This window comes from Caretta caretta, chromosome 18 (assembly GCF_965140235.1).
Source record: "Caretta caretta isolate rCarCar2 chromosome 18, rCarCar1.hap1, whole genome shotgun sequence".
NCBI classification, from domain to species: domain Eukaryota; kingdom Metazoa; phylum Chordata; order Testudines; family Cheloniidae; genus Caretta; species Caretta caretta.
In genome coordinates this window covers 1,248,822-1,267,924 of record NC_134223.1, presented here as the reverse complement: position 1 = coordinate 1,267,924, position 19,103 = coordinate 1,248,822, and the positions used below count along the sequence as shown (strand labels likewise).

At 53.7% G+C, this 19,103-nt stretch overlaps 1 protein-coding gene across 15 annotated transcripts in view; it reads left to right on the top strand.

Moving 5' to 3' along the window:
- Positions 1-19,103, top strand: part of RAP1GAP (RAP1 GTPase activating protein) — a 226,177-nt gene that overhangs the window by 45,424 nt on the left and 161,650 nt on the right. For all 15 annotated transcript variants that reach the window (XM_075121050.1, XM_048825425.2, XM_048825426.2 and 12 more), the window contains exon 2: positions 6,141-6,176. Coding sequence is in view for 12 of the 15 variants with exons in the window: in XM_048825431.2 (XP_048681388.2) it covers positions 6,141-6,176 (36 nt within the window). In the remaining 3 variants the exon portion in view is untranslated. The remainder of the gene's footprint in view (positions 1-6,140; positions 6,177-19,103) is intronic.

Here is a 19,103-nt window from a genome sequence, read left to right as displayed (position 1 = left end):
ACCCACACACGGGCACCTTGGCACTTGTGGGCACAGCCCCACACACTGAACTCCCTGGAGTGAGTTCTGGGGCTGTCCCCCGGATTGCTCTGGGGCACTGCTGGGGGGTGACGGTTGTTAGGGTGCATGAACCTTTTGGAAGTTTTTGGAGAGTGTTGGGGTGCAAGTGCTGGAGGAACCGACTAGGGGCCGTGCTCCTCTTGACCTGCTGCTCAGAAACAGGGAAGAATTGGTAGGGGAAGGAGAAGTGGATGGGAACCTGGGAGGCAGTGACCATGAGATGGTCGAGTTCGGGATCCTGACACAGGGAAGAAAGGAGAGCAGCAGAATACGGACCCTGGACTTCAGAAAAGCAGACTGTGACTCCGTCAGGGAACTGATGGGCAGGATCCTCTGGGAGAACAACATGAGGGGGAAAGGAGTCCAGGAGAGCTGGCTGTATTTTAAAGAAGCCTTACTGAAGGCACAGGAACAAACCATCCTGAAGTGCAGAAAGAATAGCAAACATGGCAGGTGACCAGCTTGGCTTAACAGTGAAATCCTTGCTGATCTTAAACACAAAAAGGAAGCTTACAAGAAGTGGAGATTTGGACAGATGACCAGGGATGAGTATAAAAATATTGTTCAAGCATGCCAGGGTGTAATCAGGAAGGCCAAGGCACAGTTGGAGTTGCAGCTGGCAAGGGATGTGAAGGGTAACAAGAAGGGTTTCTACAGGTATGTTAGCAACAAGAAGGTCAGGGAAAGTGTGGGACCCTTAGTCGATGGGGGAGGCAACCTAGTGACAGATGTTGAGGAGAAAGCTGAAGTACTCAATGCTTTTTTTGCCTCAGTCTTCACAGACAAGGTCAGCTCCCATACTGCTGCATTGGGCATCACAGCATGGGGAGGAGGTGAGCAGCCCTCTTTGGAGAAAGAAGTGGTTCGGAACTATTTAGAAAAGCTGGACGTGCACAAGTCCATGGGTCTAGATCTGATGCATCCAAGGGTGCTGAGGGGGTTGGCTGATGTGATTGCAGAGCCCTTGGCCATTATCTTTGAAAATCTGTGGTGATCAGGGGAGGTCCCAGGCAATTAGAAAAAGGCAAATGTAGTGCCCATCTTTAAAAAAGGGAAGAAAGAGAATCCGAGGAACTATAAAATCAGTCAGCCTCACCTCAGTCCCTGGAAAAAAATCATGGAGCCTCAAGGAATCCATTTTGAGGCACTTGGAGGAGAGGAAGGTGATCAGGAACAGTCAGCATGGATTCACCAAGGGCAAGTCATGCCTGACTAACCTAATTGCCTTCTATGACAAAATAACTGGCTCTGTGGATGAGGGGAAAGCAGTGGACATGTTGTTCCTTGACTTTAGCAAAGCTTTTGATACTGTCTCCCACAGTATTCTTGCCAGCAAGTTAAAGAAGTATGGGCTGGATGAATGGACTATAAGGTGGATAGAAAGTTGGCTAGATTGTCGGGCTCAATGGGTAGTGATCAATGGCTCCATGTCTAGTTGGCAGCCGGTATCAAGTGGAGTGCCCCAAGGGTCGGTCCTGGGGCCGGTTTTGTTCAACATCTTTTTATTAATGATCTGGATGGTGGGATTAATTGAACCCTCAGCAAGTTTGCAGATGACACTAAGCTGGGGGGAGAGATAGATACGCTGGAGGGTAGGGATAGGGTCCAGAGTGACCTAGCCAAATTGGAGGATTGGGCCTAAAGAAATCTGATGAGGTTCAACAAGGACAAGTACAGAGTCCTGCATTTAGGAAGGAAGAATCCCATGCACCGCTACAGACTAGGGACGGAGTGGGTAGGCAGCAGTTCTGCAGAAAAGGACCTAGGGGTGACAGTGGACGAGAAGCTGGATATGAGTCAGCAGTGTGCCCTTGTTGCCAAGAAGGCCAATGGCATTTTGGGCTGTATTAGTAGGAGCGTTGCCGGCAGATCGAGAGAAGTGATTATTCCTCTCTATTCAGCACTGGTGAGGCCACACCTGGAGTATTGTGTCCAGTTTTGGTCCCTCCACTGCAGAAGGGATGTGGACAAATTGGAGAGAGTCCAGCGGAGGGCAATGAAAATGATTAGGGGGCTGGGGCACATGACTTATGAGGAGAGGCTGAGGGAACTGGGATTGTTTAGTCTGCAGAAGAAAAAAGTGAGGGGAGATTTGATAGCAGCCTTCAGTTACCTGAAGGGGGGTTCCAAAGAGGATGGAGCTCGGCTGTTCTCAGTGGTGGCAGATGACAGAACAAGGAGTAATGGTCTCAAGTTGCAGTGGGGGAGGTTTAGATTGGATATTAGGAAAAACTTTTTCACTAGGAGGGTGGTGAAACACTGGAATGCGTTACCTAGGGAGGTGGTGGAATCTTCTTCCTCAGAAGTTTTTAAGGTCAGGCTTGACAAAGCCCTGGCTGGGATGATTTTGTTGGGGTTGGTCCTGCTTTGAGCAGGGGGTTGGACTAGAACCTCCTGAGGTCCCTTCCAACCCTGATATTCTATGATGGGTGCATTTTAGTCACTGCCCCGTGCCAGCTGGCACACTGCGACTGCCCGGCCTAAGGGGCTCTCCCAGTTTATCCACCTCCCCGAGAGGCGGTAGGTAGGATGAGGGAAGAACCTAGTGCTGTCTACACTGGGGGTTAGGTTGGCTTCATGGCATCACTCGGGTGTGGATTTGTCACACACCTATGCAGTGTCGCCTTGTTGGCCTCACTTAGATCAGGGGCTAGAACCCAAAGCTCCTGCCTGCCCGCTTTGGCCACTGCACCACACTGCCAGCCATAGACGCCGATTTCCCGTCTGCCCGTTGGGTGCTCGACCCCTGCCCCTGACCCAGCCCCTGCACTGCCCTCACCCCACCCCCATTCTACCCCTTCCCCAAAGTCCTCGCCACACCCCACCTTTTCCCACTGCAGCCCTGCCCCCTTCCCACCCCTATTCCACACCCTTCCCCCAAGTCCCTGCCCCTGTCCTGCCTCTTCTCTGCCTCCTCCCCTGAGCGTGCTGCGTCGCCACTCCTCCCACTCCCTCCAGGAAAGTCCTAAGTGCTGCCAAACAGCTGTTAGGCGGCAGGAAGTGGCGTGGGCAGAGAAGGAGGCAGCTTGGCTGCCGGTGGGCGCGGAGCACCCGCTAATTTTTCCCCATGTGTGCTCCAGCTCCAGAGCACCCACGGAGTCAGTGCCTATGCTGCCAGCTCCTTGCTCTTCATGCAGTGGCTCTAGCCCCAGCCGGCGCATGCTGCATTGCCCATTCAGTTGCCCATTCAGTGCTAATGGCAGAGGAACTGGTGCACCTGTAACACCCTCCTTTGCCCACCTTGCTGCCTAGCGACTGTCCCCGGCACTTGCAGGGCTGGAAACATGCCATGCTTCTGTTAGCGGAGCTCAGCTGGGGTATTGTGACCTGCCTCCTGTTCAGTATCAGACTCTTCGGTCAGGAGTGAGACCAGCACGGACAAGTTCATCCCTCTGCTACCCTTCAGCTAGCGGCAGGGGCTGGTTTTCACCTCGGGGGCTGAGGCCTGATGCATACGAGGAAAGCTGCCCCAGTTTAACTGCCCTGAGCTAGTTAAATGGAGAAATCTCCTCCCCAACTGTGCCCAGCATCTGCAGAGGGCCTGCGTCTGTTACCACCCCCCTAGACAGCTGCAGCTCTGGAGTCTCTGGTCAGTTCTCAGTGTCAGCCACTCACACATGCATGCACTGAACCTGTTTTAACCCTTGTAGAAATCAGTTTAACTTAATGGGGTTATTCGCTGATGTAAGCTGAAGTGCCATCTCCTAAAGTTAAGCCTGTTTAAGTGCATCAGCGTTAAGGGGTTTGCCCCAGTTTCAGTGCATTGATTTAGTTAACTGCTCTCTTTTCTTATGTAGACCAGGCCTAAGCTTCCAACTCTGATTCAAGAGCCCTACCTGGGAAAGAGAAGGGCCCCTCCCAGGAGACAGCCAGCAATCCCCAGAGATCCAGACGAAGAGCTTAGTTACCTTAAAAGAAAACGTTAACCCTTCCTCTCTGGGCGTTCAGCCCCCAGAGCCCTACAGGAGAACCTGGAAGTAAAACTGACTAGAAACAAACTGGAAACTTACTAGTCTGGTTATTGACTGAGACCCGGAAGATGCAGCCAGAGGGCATGGAGGAGAGTAAACCAGGGGCCAGACCCTCAGCTGGTGAGAGATGCTGGAACCCCGGCTGGTGTGAATTGCTGCTGCTCCATTGAAGTCAATGGCACAACGCTAATTTCTACCAGCTGAGGATCTGGCCCTCCAAGTTTCAAATTCTCCCCATTTTAATGAAGGCCCAGGCCAGGGTGGCTTGGGGGCTGTTCCAAGCCCCTTTGCACTCCGCATAAGCGGAGGGGTTTGCCTCAGTGCCTTGCTTGGCATGTCACTTCCCTGCTGTGTTTTGCAGCACCCTGGCTGCTGTGCCTCGTGCCAGAGGTGGCCGCATTTCAGGCGGTTTGTGTCTCAGTGGCGGGATGGGGTGGGTTCCTCCGAGGTGAAACAGCCTCTGGAGATGAGGTTGCTGCTGGGGGAAGCGGTGTCCACGGTGTGTTTCCAAACAGCGGCTTGTTTAAAGCAGGCCCAGGGCTGCACAGGAAGCTGTCTGGCACCTTTAAGCTGGCCAGACAGGTTCCAGGATGCAAGACTTGTTTTTACCCCTGCTCCGAGGACAGATTGGGCTGCAGGCGGCGGAACGGGGGAGGGGCAGGGACTGGCTTTTTGTTGGGGTTTGCACAGCACTGAACACAATGGGGGCGTGGGCCATGATTGTGGCCTTTATGCAGCCCCTCAACACACCTAGTAACGGCTCTCCAGGCTGAATGAGACAGGGCCAGGATCCCTCCCTGGGCAGACTGTCCCCTGCTGCTGCTCCGGGTCATGCTCTCCCCACGGCTCCAGGGCGTGTTTGGGAGGTTCCCCCGGATGGTGGGAAGTTCTGAGGGCAGGGAACAGGGTAGAGTGGGGGAATGATTAGGGGTCTGGAACACATGAGTTATGAGGAGAGGCTGAGGGAGCTGGGATTGTTTAGCCTGCAGAAGAGAAGAATGAGGGGGGATTTGATAGCTGCTTTCAACTACCTGAAAGGGGGTTCCAAAGAGGATGGCTCTAGACTGTTCTCAGTGGTAGCAGATGACAGAACGAGGAGTAATGGTCTCAAGTTGCAGTGGGGGAGGTTTAGATTGGATATTAGGAAAAACTTTTTCACTATGAGGGTGGTGAAACACTGGAATGCGTTACCTAGGGAGGTGGTAGAATCTCCTTCCTTAGAGGTTTTTAAGGTCAGACAAAGCCCTGGCTGGGATGATTTAACTGGGAATTGGTCCTGCTTTGAGCAGGGGGTTGGACTAGATGACCTTCTGGGGTCCCTTCCAACCCTTATATTCTATGATTCTATGATTCTATGAATGTGAAGGGCCTGGATGAATGGTGACTAATAATAACCAGGCTTGGCCATCCAGCCCTTTCTCTAGGACGATCCCAAGTACCAGCCACAATTCAATAGGGCCCAATCCTGGGAGTGCTCAGTGGGTGTGAAGGGTGTGGGGTAGGGAGCGTGGGGTTGGCTTGGAGGGATCCCAGCATCTCAAGCTGTGGGGTCATGGGGTAGAATGCTTGGCCTTTCCAAAGCCCTCTAGCCCTGCTGAGCCGAGTCCTGCCCGATGCCAGGGCCTGGGAGCTGGCTCTCTGGGTCTGCTGCTCCCTGGTGCTGGTGCCCTCTCTGCCTGGGTTCGTGGCTTCTCTCTGCCAGCTTGGCTGATTGGGCCTGAGGTTTGTTCCCTCCAGTTCATCACCTGCTTGGCTCAGCTCCACCACAGGGCTCAGTTGGCTAGAGCCTGGCCTGGATCGCTCCTCTCCCTGCCTGGTTCCCGCTGCCTGCAAGGCACTCTCCCCTGTGGCTTCCCATGTCCCAGTCACCCCCTTGGTGCTGCCCTGTGTGGCTAGCCCTGACTGCCCAGCCCCTCACACACAAGCGAGAGAGGATTTTCCTCTGCAGCTGCCCCGTCAAGAGCACTCTGCCCCTCCCTGCCTGCTCTCCAGCTCTCCGGACACAGCTCCCCTTCCTCGCAGCCCTGATGTGCCCTGCAGGCTGGAGGGGCCCTTGTTCCCTAGGACCATGGCCACCCCACTAACTGGCTTCTCCATCTTGTTTTTCAGGGTGGACAAGTCATTCATCTATCACAGAAGCCTCCGGTGAGTAGGTGTCTGGCCCTGTGGTCCTTGCTGCGTCCTCGGGGAGGCCGGGGTGGAGTGGGGAGAGACAGGGCTCTCCGAGCCATGGGGTAGCCAGGAGCTCAGGCTGTCGGGGTCGGGGGGAGGCTGTTAGTGTTATGGCTCCAGGGCCGACTCCAGCGTTTTTGCCGCCCCAAGCAGCAAAAAACAAAAGCAAAAAACCTTGCCACCGAACACGGAGGTGGAGTGATGGTGCGGCTGCCGAATTGCCACCGGCGACCGTAGGAGAGTCGCGTCCCCGCCGCCAAATTGCCGCCGAGTGTGAAACGCGCTGTGATGGAGTGGCCGCCCCAGAGCCCACCGTCCCGCTGCCCCTTTACATTGGCCACCCCCGGCACCTGCTTGGTTTGCTGGTGCCTGGAGCCGGCCCTGTGTGGCTCTCAGGGCAGTTGCTGGAGCCCCCACTTGGAAGGACAGAGAATATTAGCAGGAGGCCGAACCCACTCAGGGCTGTGGGGCACAGAGAGGGGGTGGGCTCAGAGCCAGGCGTGGGGGGCTGCAGGGAGCTGGGATGAGCTCAGAGCCAGCTGCCGGGGCTGGGACTGGGTGGGACCTGACTGCTCAGGACACGACGCGAGGAGCTGGGTTGGCCTTAGAATGGCCGAGCTGAAGGATTCCAGTCACCATTGTTCTGCCCGTGACTCATGGGAGCTGCAGAAGAGCAGACGGCCCAAGGCTGGCGGTTTGGGGTTATGCCAGGGGGCCCTGAGGATCCCGTGGGCTCCTGGGTCTTCGGGGCACCGTCTGTGCTGAATGAGCAGGGGCCAGGTCTCCGGCTGGGGCCGTGCAGATCCCAGTGTGCAGCCGGCACTCAGGGATCAGTGGTAGGTGCTTGCCTGGCTCAGCCCCCGCAGCGACCTGCCTGTGGTAGTGTGTGGGGCAGGGCCAGAGTGGAGGGAGGGCCAGGACGGGGATTTCTGGGACCAAGTTCTTAGCTGGAGCCTGGACATGAGGGCCAGGGGTACATCCCCTCAGGGCTCCTGCAGCTGGGGCCAAAACTGCCCGAGAGGCAACAGTGGGCACTTCAATGGCTCCCTGGCCATTTCCCGGATGCTCTGGGCTCCTGGCTGTGCCGTGCTGAAAGGGGCATTGTTCCTGTGGCTGAGCCTGAGGGGCATTGGACACATTGGGTCCTGGCAGGTTCCTGTGGCATGTGCTATACAGGGCAGGAAGTGGCCTCCGGAGGGCAGGGCTCGGCTCGGGGCCTGGGTGCACGGTGACCCGCACCAGCTGCGTGTCAGCCCCTAAGCCTAGCATTGCATCGGCTCCGTGGGGGCTGGACCAGGCAGCCGTTAGGTGGCACAGTAGAGCTGGAGTGTCAGTGTCCCTGAGCCCCAGGGGAGCCAAGGGGCAGGTGCTCTGGGTTTTTAACCCCATAGTACTCTCCTCCCCTGTAGCGCATGGGGGAGGCTTCAGATTCACCATGGGTGATGGTCTCCTGCCTTGGAACGGGAGCTGCAGACTCCGCGCTCCCAGGGCTTCCTGCAGCACCACAGAGCCACTCAGAGGGGAGGAAGGGCTGCCCACTGGCCAGGGCACTAGCAAAGACCTGGGAAATCCTCAGCACTTCCACAGCCTTCCCGTGTGACCTCGGGCCTGTCCCTTAGCCTCTCTGCTGCAGTTGCCACCTGTACACTGTCTGTGCCCTGCTCACCGTGTGCGAGGTGACAGCTATTAGTGAGGTGCTTAGGTACCGCAATCCCAGGACTGGATAAGTACTTGCACTAGGAAGAGATTCTCCCCTACCCCGCTCCCAGCAATGGCATCAACTGGGTCTGGGGCTCTGCTGGATCAGGTCGCTGGGCTCTGGAACGCAGAGTGCTTTGAATGGGTGTGGGGTGTAGGTTGGTGTTATCTGCCCCCCATTTCCCAGCTGGGGGAGGCGAGACACAGGGACAGGAGGTGGGCCTGGCCCCACAGGCAGTCAGTGAGTCACCAGGACCAGATGGGATTCATCCAAGAGTTCTGAAGGAACTCAAATGCGAAACTGAAGAACTATTAACTGGTTTGTAACCTATCATTTAAATCAGCTTCTGTACCAAATGACTGGAGGATAGCTAATGTGATGCCAATTTTTAAAAAGGGCTCCAGAGGTGACCCTGGCAATTACAGGCTGGGGTATTGACTTCAGTACCAGGCAAACTGGTTGAAACTAGAACAAAATTGTCAGACAGTTAGATGAACATAATTTGTTGGGGAAGAGTCAACATGGTTTTTGTAAAGGGAAATCATGCCTCACCAATCTACTAGAATTCTTTGTGGGTGTCAACAAGCAGGTGGACAAGGGGGATCCAGTGGATTTAGTGTGCTTAGATTTTCAGAAAGCCTTCAACAAGGTCCCTCACCAAAGGCTCTTAAGCAAAGTAAGTTGTCATGGGATAAGAGGGCAGGTCCTCTCATGGATTGGTAACTGGTTAAAAGATAGGAAACAAAAGGTAAATGGTCAGTTTTCAGAATGGAGAGAGGTAAATAGTGGTGTCTGTACTGGGACCAGACCTATTCGACATATTCATAAATGATCTGGAAAAAGGGGTAAACAGTGAGGTGGCAAAATTTGCAGATGATACAAAACTACTCAAGATAGTTAAGTCCCAGGCAGACTGTGAAGAGCTACAAAAAGATCCCTCAAAACTGGGTGACTGGGCAACAAAATGGCAGGTGAAATTCAATGTTGATAAATGCAAACTAATGCACAATGGAAAACATAATCCCAACTACACATATAAAATGATGGGGTGTAAATTAGCTGTTAACACTGAAGAAAGAGATCTTGGAGTCATTGGGGATAGTTCTCTGGAAACATTTGGGCCCCAGACTACAAGAAGGATGTGGAAAAATTGGAAAGAGTCCAGCGGAGGGCAACAAAAATGATTAGGGGACTGGAGCACATGACTTCTGAGGAGAGGCTGAGGGAACTGGGATTGTTTAGTCTGTGGAAGAGAAGAATGAGGGGGGATTTGATAGCTGCTTTCAACTACCTGAAGGGGGTTCCAAAGAGGATGGCTCTAGACTGTTCTCAGTGGTAGCAGATGACAGAACGAGGAGTAATGGTCTCAAGTTGTAGTGGGGGAGGTTTAGGTTGGATATTAGGAAAAGCTTTTTAACTAGGAGGGTGGTGAAGCACTGGAATGTGTTACCTAGGGAGGTGGTGGAATCTCCTTCCTTTGAAGTTTTTAAGGTCAGGCTTGACAAAGCTCTGGCTGGGATGATTTAGTTGGGGCTTGGTCCTGCTTTGAGCAGGGGGTTGGACTAGATGACCTCCTGAGGTCCCTTCCAATCCTGAGATTCTATGCAGCAGCAGTCAAAAAAGCAAACAGAATATTGGGAATCACGAAAGCTCATGCTCAAATAAATTGGTTAGTCTCTAAGGTGCCACAAGTACTCCTTTTCTTATTAAGAAAGGGATAGATAATAAGACAGAAAATATCGTATTGCCTCTGTATAAATTCATGGTACTCCCACATGCGTGCATATGTGGTCGCCCCATCTCAAAAAAGGTATATTGGAATGGGAAAAGGTTCAGAAAAGGGCAACAAAAATGATTAGGGGTATGGAACAGCTTCCGTATGAGGAGAGATTAATAAAACTGGGATTTTTCAGCTTGTAAAAGAGACGATGAAAGAGGGATTTGATTGAGGTCTGTAAAATCATGACTAGTGTAGAGAAAGTGAATAAGGAAATGTTATTAACGCATCATAACACACAAACGAGGGGTCACCAAATGAAATTAATAGGCAGCAGGTTTAAAACAAACAAAAGGAAGTATTTCTTCACACAATGCACAGTCAACGTGTGGAACTCCTTGCCAGAGGATGTTGTGAAGGCCAAGACTATAACAAGGTTCAAAAAAGAACTAGATAGTTTCATGGAGGATAGGTCCATCAATGGCTATGAGCCAGGATGGGCAGAGATGGTGTCTCTAGCCTCTGTTTGCCAGAAGCTGGGAATGGGCGACAGGGGATGGATCACTTGATGATAACCTGTTCTGTTCATTCCCTCTGGGGCACCTGGCACTGGCCACTGTCGGCAGATGGGCTACTGGGCTGGATGGACTCTTGGTCTGACCCAGTCGGGCCGCTCCTATGTTCAGGAATAGTCTAGTCTGCATCCCAGGCCCTTACGCTAGCTGCTGTGTTACGCTGCCCCCTTCTGAAGAGGGTTTGCCCTCACCGGGGTGGTGGCTGGTGGGAATTATTCCATCTGAGAGAAGGGATCAAACCAGGGTCTGGCCTAGGCTGAGATAAATTAAAAGTTGTAGTGGGGATGGAGAACTGGGCAGAGCCCTGTGGTCTGTTCCCCGCTCTTCCACAGACCTACTAGGTGTCCTTGGGTAACTCCCCTCCCGGTGCCTCAGTTTCCCCATCTGTACTATGGTGATGGTGCTGCGTGGATAAAATACACGCATCTGTGAGGCACTGAAGCCACCCCACGCTTTCCTTACTGTGGTTTTTCGGGCCAATATAGTTTCCCAGCCACATTGCAGCCAAGCCAGCTGTGTGAACTCAGATCTGGAGTTCTCAGAGCTGACAGGGCTGGGGCCATCGGCAGGTGTGCTGAGCGTCACTCTCTAGTGACCCCTTCTGGTGTGGTCTGAGGGACTCCTGAGCCAGGAGCGTGGGGCTTGTGGCACAGGGCTGACGTCCATCTGGGGCGATGTGGGACAGGCGTTTCTTCAGGAATCACTAGGGAGGCTGAGCACCAGCCATGCATGGTGGTTTTGGGGGGCAGGAAATGCAGCCTCTGGTTTCACTCGGGGAGTTTCCATCCCCAGGAGAGAGCGCAGCCCCGTGGGACAGGGCGCAGCTGGAACCATTCTGCATGACAGCTGCCTGGCCAGCACGGGAGCATAGCTCCCTGTGCTCCTGGCAGGGCCCTGCCAGTTCTCCGCCAGAGATCGCAGGAGGAGCCGTGCCCGGAGAGTGGGGGACTTCCCCTGTGGGAGATTGGTCCGTATTCGACCTTTACTGGGTTCATCGCATCTTTCTCTGAAGCACCTGGTTTGGGCCCGTGGAAGGGCTGGGAGGCCGGCCTAGATAGGCTCTTGGTCTGATCCACAGCAGCAGGAGGCAGGAGACTGGCCTGGGGCTCAGAGAGGCTGGTTGGAGGGGCCCATCGTTCTGGCATGCTTGAGAAGGGGTGCCGTGCTGGCCTCGCTCTGTGCTCCCTGGGCGGCTGGGAGCGTCAGGCTGATTGCCAAGCCCATGCTGCAGCTTGGACAGTGGAGCCCCTGGGGGCTCTGGCAGCTTCTTCCCTCCCCCGTCCCCCGACTTCGCTCTTCTGCGTGGCCATAGCAACTGGCAGCAACGCTGCAGGGCCTGTTGGCGCCTCCTTGCGCCCCGGGCTCCAGCCCGTGGGTGGGGCGGAGCCTGCCCTGCCCCCGGGGAGGGCCTGAGCCCTGCTCTGTACCGTGCACGAAGGGCACAGGGCCGGAGGGGCTGACAGCCCCTACCTGCGCCGGGGGAGGAGGGCTTGGGGGCCTGGAAGGAGCATCCTGGGGCTCTGATACGCTGCCACAGCCCCATGGAGGAGGGAAAGAACGTGCCCCCGTGACCCCTCTGCGGTCGTCTGAGCCTCACGCAGCCCCACAGGGTGGGGGGCTGGCACCTGTGGAAACTGGCAGTGTTGATTCTCCTCAGCGGTCAGTGCCACATCTGCCACCCTGGGCACCCCCCGCCCTGGCATGGGAAGGGGCGCGCATGCGCCCGGGGCCAGGCAGCAGGGCACAGGTCCGGGATGGCACCATCCACTGTCGCTGGCTGCAGGGAAACCCTCAGGGAGGAGCAGTGGGACCCAGTGCAAGAGGAAAGACCTCATCCCCCAGCAAGGAGCCCCTAACCAAGACCTTCATCCCTCCAGACACAGGTGTGGGCAGCAGCCCCCCAGAAGTGCCCCCCTCTGGTCCCCCTCCCCTCATTACCCCATTACAGTGAATTGAAAGTCCAGCAGATAGAGACCTAGAGCAGGAGCTATGAACTCTGCTTCCAGCGACTCCACTGTCCTGAGCTTGGGCAAATCACTTTCCCTTTCAACGTGTGTCTTGTTTATTTAGAGTGGAAGCTCTTTGGGGCAGGGACTGGCTCTCACTAGGTGTCTGGGCAGTGCACGGCGGGGCCCTGATCTCAGCGGAGGCCTCTTGACGCTAACCCAATACATGTAATTAATAAGAGGAAAGGAATGGGACAGCTATGTCAGAGGGGGCCGCTGAATGGTGGTTCTATGCTTGGGGGGTGGGGGGGTTTCTGTTCTGTTAGTGGGGCTGGAGCCCTGCTATGGGTTTCCAGTAGAGCACCATCTATTTGTAAAGCCCCTAGGAGCAGACCCCTGTAAGCCCCTGGGCCCTCTGCCAGTCCCTGGGTCACAGGCTGGTAGGACTGTTCATGGAGTGCAAGGCCAAAAGGATCTTGTGGCCATGAGTTTGGGGTTTTGCTGAGCTCCACTTCCCAGTGAAACCCGAGAGCAGGAGCTGGCCTGGTGCAAATCCCAAACAAAGGTTGGCATGGCCCCACCCTGTGCATAAATCACAAGAGCCAAGCTGAGCCCAGCTTTGCCCTGAGCTTCCCAGGCTGTGGCCATGGCTATGCTGCGTGGCACGGCTCTGTGACCTCTCGCCTCCCCTGAACACCCATAGCCAGCTGGCGCTGCAGAGCAGCTGCTTTGGTCTGTTGTGTTCGCTCGCACACATGGGTTGCTGTGAGACGACACAGAGAAAATGGCCCTGGGCTTTGCTTGTCCCATAGGCAGGAAGCTTTTCAAATGGCAAATGTATTTATTTATTTAGACTTCAGTACAATAGAATAAGAACATCAGACCAGCCCTACTGGGTCAGACCAAGGGTCCATCTAGCCCAGTATCCTGTCTGCCGACAGTGGCCAGTGCCAGGTGCCCCAGAGGGAATGGACAGAACAGGTCGTCCTCAAGTGATCCATCCCCTGTGGAAAGAACAGGAGGACTCGTGGCACCTTAGAGACAAACCAATTTATTTGAGCATAAGCGTTCGTGACCTACAGCCCGCCTCATCGGATGCATTCAGGGGAGGCATTCAGGGGCCAGCTCCTATTTCGCTGTCTGTTTAGAGGAGGCTGTTTGGGAGCAGCGCTCTGACGGGCATGGGCCCAGTTTTCCTTTACCAACAAGAACAATAGCAGAGCAACGGCCTTTCTGCATTAGCAAATCTCCTGGGGCTGCCTGTCTTATTGTCTGCCTGCCCCCAGTCCCTGTGCTAGCCGTGAAGGTTGCAGCTGGCAGGGGACACGTTGCTGGGGTGGATGCTGGCGACACGCCAACGGGCTGGCCCACTACGCTGTAAGCTCCCCATTTGGGGATGACAACCAGTAGAAACGATTCCTGTGAAGGACAGCAGTAGAGAGGCTCTGGGCCTGGTTCTTCCTCTCCCTGACCCTGGGGCGAGTGCAGTGAGTTACTCCTAATTTCAACTTGGGGAGAGCAGAGTTCAGGCCACTCTCACTTTAAAAGCCATGTGCCAAATGCTGACAGTTCCCTGAACTTTGGGTTTTGGCCCTATGTGCGTTTTAAAACCAAATTTCACTGACAACAGCTTCGATCATTACTAGGGACCTTGCTGTCTGAGAGCCTTACCTGGCCCCAGTGCCACAGCACTGGAGCGTGTTGCAGTCACTAGTGGATTTATCCTCCCACACCCTGTGCAGCAGGGCAGGACTAGTATCCCCTTTGTACAGATGAGGGGGTTGAGGCCCAGAGAGACTAGGTGACTTGACCAAGGGCACACAGGAAGGCTGTGGCAGACCAGGGACCTGAAGCTGAGTCTCTCAAGCTTGCACCCGACCCACTGGATCAGACTGCTTCTCCCTTAGGGTTGATTAATCCCTGTTTATGCTGGGGGTGTTTTGGATGCAGCTGGGCTAGTCAGTTTCTCTTTGATTCTAGTCAATTTCACAGACTGTTGCCATGTTTAGGCAGGAAACATAATTGAATGGAAACAGTGGCCTTAGGTCCTGGAAAAGCTTGTTATTAGGAATCATACCTGTACACGTGGCTGAATTAGCCCTGCTAGCCTTGTGTCTGTCAGTCTTCCTGGTCAACATTGTTTCTCTCTGTGCTGCCTTTCACCAGTGATTTGATATAACTTAGCATCCCCTGTTCACCCCACCCACTTTTGGCCAACTCACAGCGATCTTGGGGGGCTACTCCCATGCAAACCCAGAAGACGCCCAGGTCTGAAAGCTCCTCTTTTGGAGGGGAATGCCAGCAACTCCTCAGTTTGGGATGGTACAGAGGCTGCAGCCAGTCCCTTTGTGTTCTGAAGAAGTCACGTTTTGGAAGTGCATGCTGTGGTTTTGGCAGAGCGGCGAAGCCCTCAGGGATTGCACAGCCATTGTGGAGCCTTCATGTTCCCACCAGGCCATGTGGCACTGGGAAGAAGGCTGGAGGTGAATCTCCCTGTCTAACTGGTGCCATGGCACATCAGCCAGCTAGCCTCTGCCTGAGCCTCGTACTGCACCTTCTGATGCAGATCGGAATAGGAAAAACCCTGTCCTGATCCTGCTGCTAAGCAGTTCTTCCCCGTTCCTCCCCCCATCCCCCCAGTAGCGTCACAGTGGTGTTACAGTGCTCAGGATGTAAACAGCAGCAAGCCACAAGGCGCAGAGTGACAAATGTCCAGAGGGTCATTCACTCTGCAGCATGATGCTGGCAGCTAAGGGACTCAGTCTGCTCAAACAGGGGCCAGAACAAAGACCCAGGAAAATGGCTCCATGATTTTTATTTCAATTTGACCAGAAACATACTTTTCAAAGCAAATACTTTTCAAAGCAGCATGCAGGATCCCTTCTTCCCATGGTCCTGCTTTTATTTTTCATAAGAAGCAGTGCCAAGAGGCAGGGGCTGTGATTAAGGCTTTGCCAGTCACCAGAAAAAAGGGCGTATGCATGAGATCACCCTGTCCGGAGAGGATAAGAGACCTCTCCTAATGTCGCCCCAGGGAGTTCTCCTCCGGCTCAAGTGGTGGAGGCCTGTGTTTGTGGAGCTGATTGTTCGAGTACCAGGTCTAGCTCTGCAGGACACGCACGGCTCTGGCCCAGCAGCTGTCAGGAGCACAGGGATTCATTGTGCCCTCAGGCTGGTTCAGGTGCGGTATAATGGAGGGTTCACTTCCTGCTCGGACTGTGCCCCATTACAGATGAGCTAGATGGGCTCCCTCCACGCCCTCTGGAATGCCCTGGGTGCCAGGCCTCTCCTGCTGTCACAGCCCTGCCAGGGGAGTTCAGCCCTCATTAGGGAATGTTAATTGGTTGAGTCACAGCCATGTCCAGGGTGGCACCCCCCAGGAAGCGAGGGCATTAGGCGTTTGCAGAGACGCAACCAACAATGTTCTGTGCATTTGTAGTTCCTTGAGAAGATGCAGACTGGGGTGAAAGCTGCCACCTTCCCTTTAATTATCCAAAATGAGGTCTAATTTCTTGACAGTTTCGCTCCTTTCCCCTTATCAACATATAACTGTTTGGCTGCTCGCTCTCTCCGTGTGTTTTAAGTGACTCTATGAATTCATAGATTCATAGACTTTAAGGTCAGAAGGGACCATTATGATCATCTAGAATTCTATGCAGGTCTGCAATCTGGGACATAAACACAGCCACAGCTAATGATTGTTTAATGCTGCAGAACTCCTTGGATTTTCCTAGGAATAAGAGAGATTCAGTCAGGGGAGGCAGAGGAGTCCCCCTGCTCTACCATCCAGACATATTCCTGAGGAAGGTAGGGGGAAGCGTTGCAAATCATCTAGAAGGCCGAGCAGGGTCACAACACAGTAGCCCTTCTGATCAGCATGGGATGGATGGAATTTACAGTAGATGGGAACGAGCTGAGTCAGGGGCTTGGCAATTGGCTTTTGAGCCTTTCACCTCTAGGCTGTTAGTGGGAAGAAGGAGAATATCAGCAACCATGTGCAGGTGGGTGAGTTTGGGGTGTGGATAGCGCGGGACTTCACTTTGCAGTCAGTCTGGGTATGACGCGTGAGCAGCACGGGGTGACAGCAGCCACACACTCAGCACCAGGCTCCATGGGGCTCTAGTTCAACAATTTGCATTGCAGATACTTAGCGTGGGCATTTATGGGTAATGTGTGTGCATTCCCTGGGCATTGTGGGTGATATGTATTCCTTGGGAACTGCATATTCTCTGGGTATTGTGAGTAATGTGTGTGCATTCCCTGGGCATTGTGGGTAATGAGCAGTCCCTGGATTGTCTTGGATAATGTGCATCTCCAGGGACTGTGGGTCATGTGCGTATCCTTGGGCATTGTGGGTAATGGGGCAGCATCTTTGTGCCTAGCAGCGGTGCCCAGACTGCAGATTCGGGGACCACGTCAGTGACATTGAAAAGGAGATGTTTTAATAACTGAAATAGGAACACGAATAATGCAGCCAGTACATTGTTCCCTGATGTGACGAAGTGGGACTGTTCTTGATGTTTCCTCCGAGTGGTGTGGGGGTGCCTCGGTTTCCCCTGGGCAGTTCTTGGGTGTCTAGGTGGTGGGGTAAGGGTGTATGATCATTGCAGAGCCCTAGAGGGCAGGTGTGTGCAGGGGTCTGGACACAGAGAATGGCCGACACCCTGTTTCCTGGCAACTGATGGCCTGGGCCCTTCCCCCCTGCAAGGTGAGAGCTAAAGGGTTGGAGAACAAAGGAATCAGGTGATCTCCTGGCCTGGGAAAGGGACAAAGCCCAGAGGAGGAGGGGCTGGAGGGAGTTTCAGTTTGGGGCTGGCTGGGACATGGAGTGAAGTGCAGATGTGGTTGTCTGGCTCACTGCCCCCCAAAATGGACCCAGCTGAGGGGTCCTGTTCTCTGCACCTGCAAGCTCTGTTTTAGACCATGTTCCTGTCATCTAATAAACCTCTGTTTTACTGGCTGGCTGAGAGTCACGTCTGACTGCGAAGTTGGGGTGCAGGACCCTCTGGCTTCCCCAGGAGCCCCGCCTGAGCGGACTCACTGGGGGAAGCTCACGGAGGGGCAGAGGAGGCTGAATGCTCTGAGGTCAGACCCAGGAAGGTGGAAGCTGTGTGAGCTTTGTGTCCTGAAGACAGGCTGCTCACAGAAAGGCGACTGCCCCAGAGTCCTGACTGGCTTCATGGGGAGCAGTTCCAGAGCATCACCCAGGGACTACGTGACACCTGAGTTTCATAGATTCATAGATACTAAGGTCAGAAGGGACCATTATGACTACCTAGTCTGACCTCCTGCACAACGCAGGCCACAGAATCTCACCCACCCACTCCTGTGAAAAACCTCTCACCTATGTCTGAGCTATTGAAGTCCTCGAATCGTGGTTTAAAGGCTTCAAGGAGCAGAGAATCCTCCAGCAAGTGACCCGAGCCCCATGCTACAGAGGAAGGCAAAAAACCTCCAGGGCCTCTTCCAATCTGCCCTGCAGGAAAATTCCTTCCCGACCCCAAATATGGCGATCAGCTAAACCCTGAGCATATGGGCAAGATTCACCAGCCAGATACTACAGAAAATTCTTTCCTGTGTAACAATTATTTCTGTTCATATGAAATTTGGTTTATTTAGATTCTGCCCCAAAGTTTCATTTTTCAATGCGTGGCCTACTTTTTGGACTGATAACATGTAACTGCCCCATAGATGTTGTTTTGGGATGTGGGGAGGAAGCTAGTGATTTGGGGCAGCTGGGTTTGTGGCACCAGGGAAGGTGTGGAAGGTGATTTGCATCATAGTATAATAATATCATCTGAATGTTTCTGCTGAAGTGTGCAGCGCTGAATAAGTTAACAATGTTGATTTTGGAATGTGATCATTAGGTTTCAGAGTCAACATCCATTTAAGATGAATGAGAGAGTTATAACTGAGTATTGTTTCGGGCTGTCTGCAAACTCAGGCAGACAGCACTGCATCAATTACACTTGCTTCATATTCTGAAAGTTTTCCTCCCAACCATACTGGCTAGATGTGTAAATGGAGCATTAGATTCCAAAGCACAATTCTGCAATGAAGTGAATCTAGCAGCAAATTCACCAAACATGACTCTGAGGTTTGGCTATTACCTTCCTCCTGTGAACAGAACCTGCCGGGCTCTTCTGTGAATCTGTGTGCCCACTCATTCTAACCCTGCATGCGCTGTCAAGCTGGTTGCCTGTCTCTGCATAGGTCAGGGCAGGAGCCATGCCTGGCTTTGGCATGCAGAGCTGCATTGTTTGTTTCCATCATTTCCACAGCAGAGAGGACAGGCTGCCTTGTAACTGACATTCAAGGGGAATGCGGGGAAATCAATGTAGGTTTCATAACAGAAATGACCCACCTGCTGCAGGAGCCACAATGACATGAAAACCCATGGTGGAAATGTCTGCTGGCAGAGACCAGCAGGCCCCTGGGGCCCTATCCTGGCTCCTTTGAGATCCAGACTGCATGAATCCTGTTAAAGTTTCAGTGGTTAAGTCTCCCAAGATGCTCCCATGGCACTTCTGAGAGATCAGGATCAGTAATCCTGGTGTCCTAGCCAAATTCCAACTTGGGTCATTACTTCCTGCCTTCCTACATTTCCTATGCAGTTTCAACTGGAGCAAGGATTCTTCACTTCCCGTCCTTAGCTGGTGTGTGGTGCCCCACACCAGAGGTGGCTGCATTTCAGTGGTGGTGGTTGACGCAGTGGTCACCATATGTACCATCCATAACTCATATCAAGATCCTGTCGGAAGGAAGGGCTATCGAAACATAACCCGTTCATGCCTGTTGGTCGAGGGTGACGGTTTGAGTGGAGTGAGGCTGTTGCACAGCTGGAGGCTACACTGACAGCTGCAGGTCCCAGTGAGGGCAGAGGGCATCGGGCTGGGGGTCATGACCACCAGGGGCATTGTGAATATGGGGTGGGGTGGCAACCATCCTGCCCCTCCCAGATTG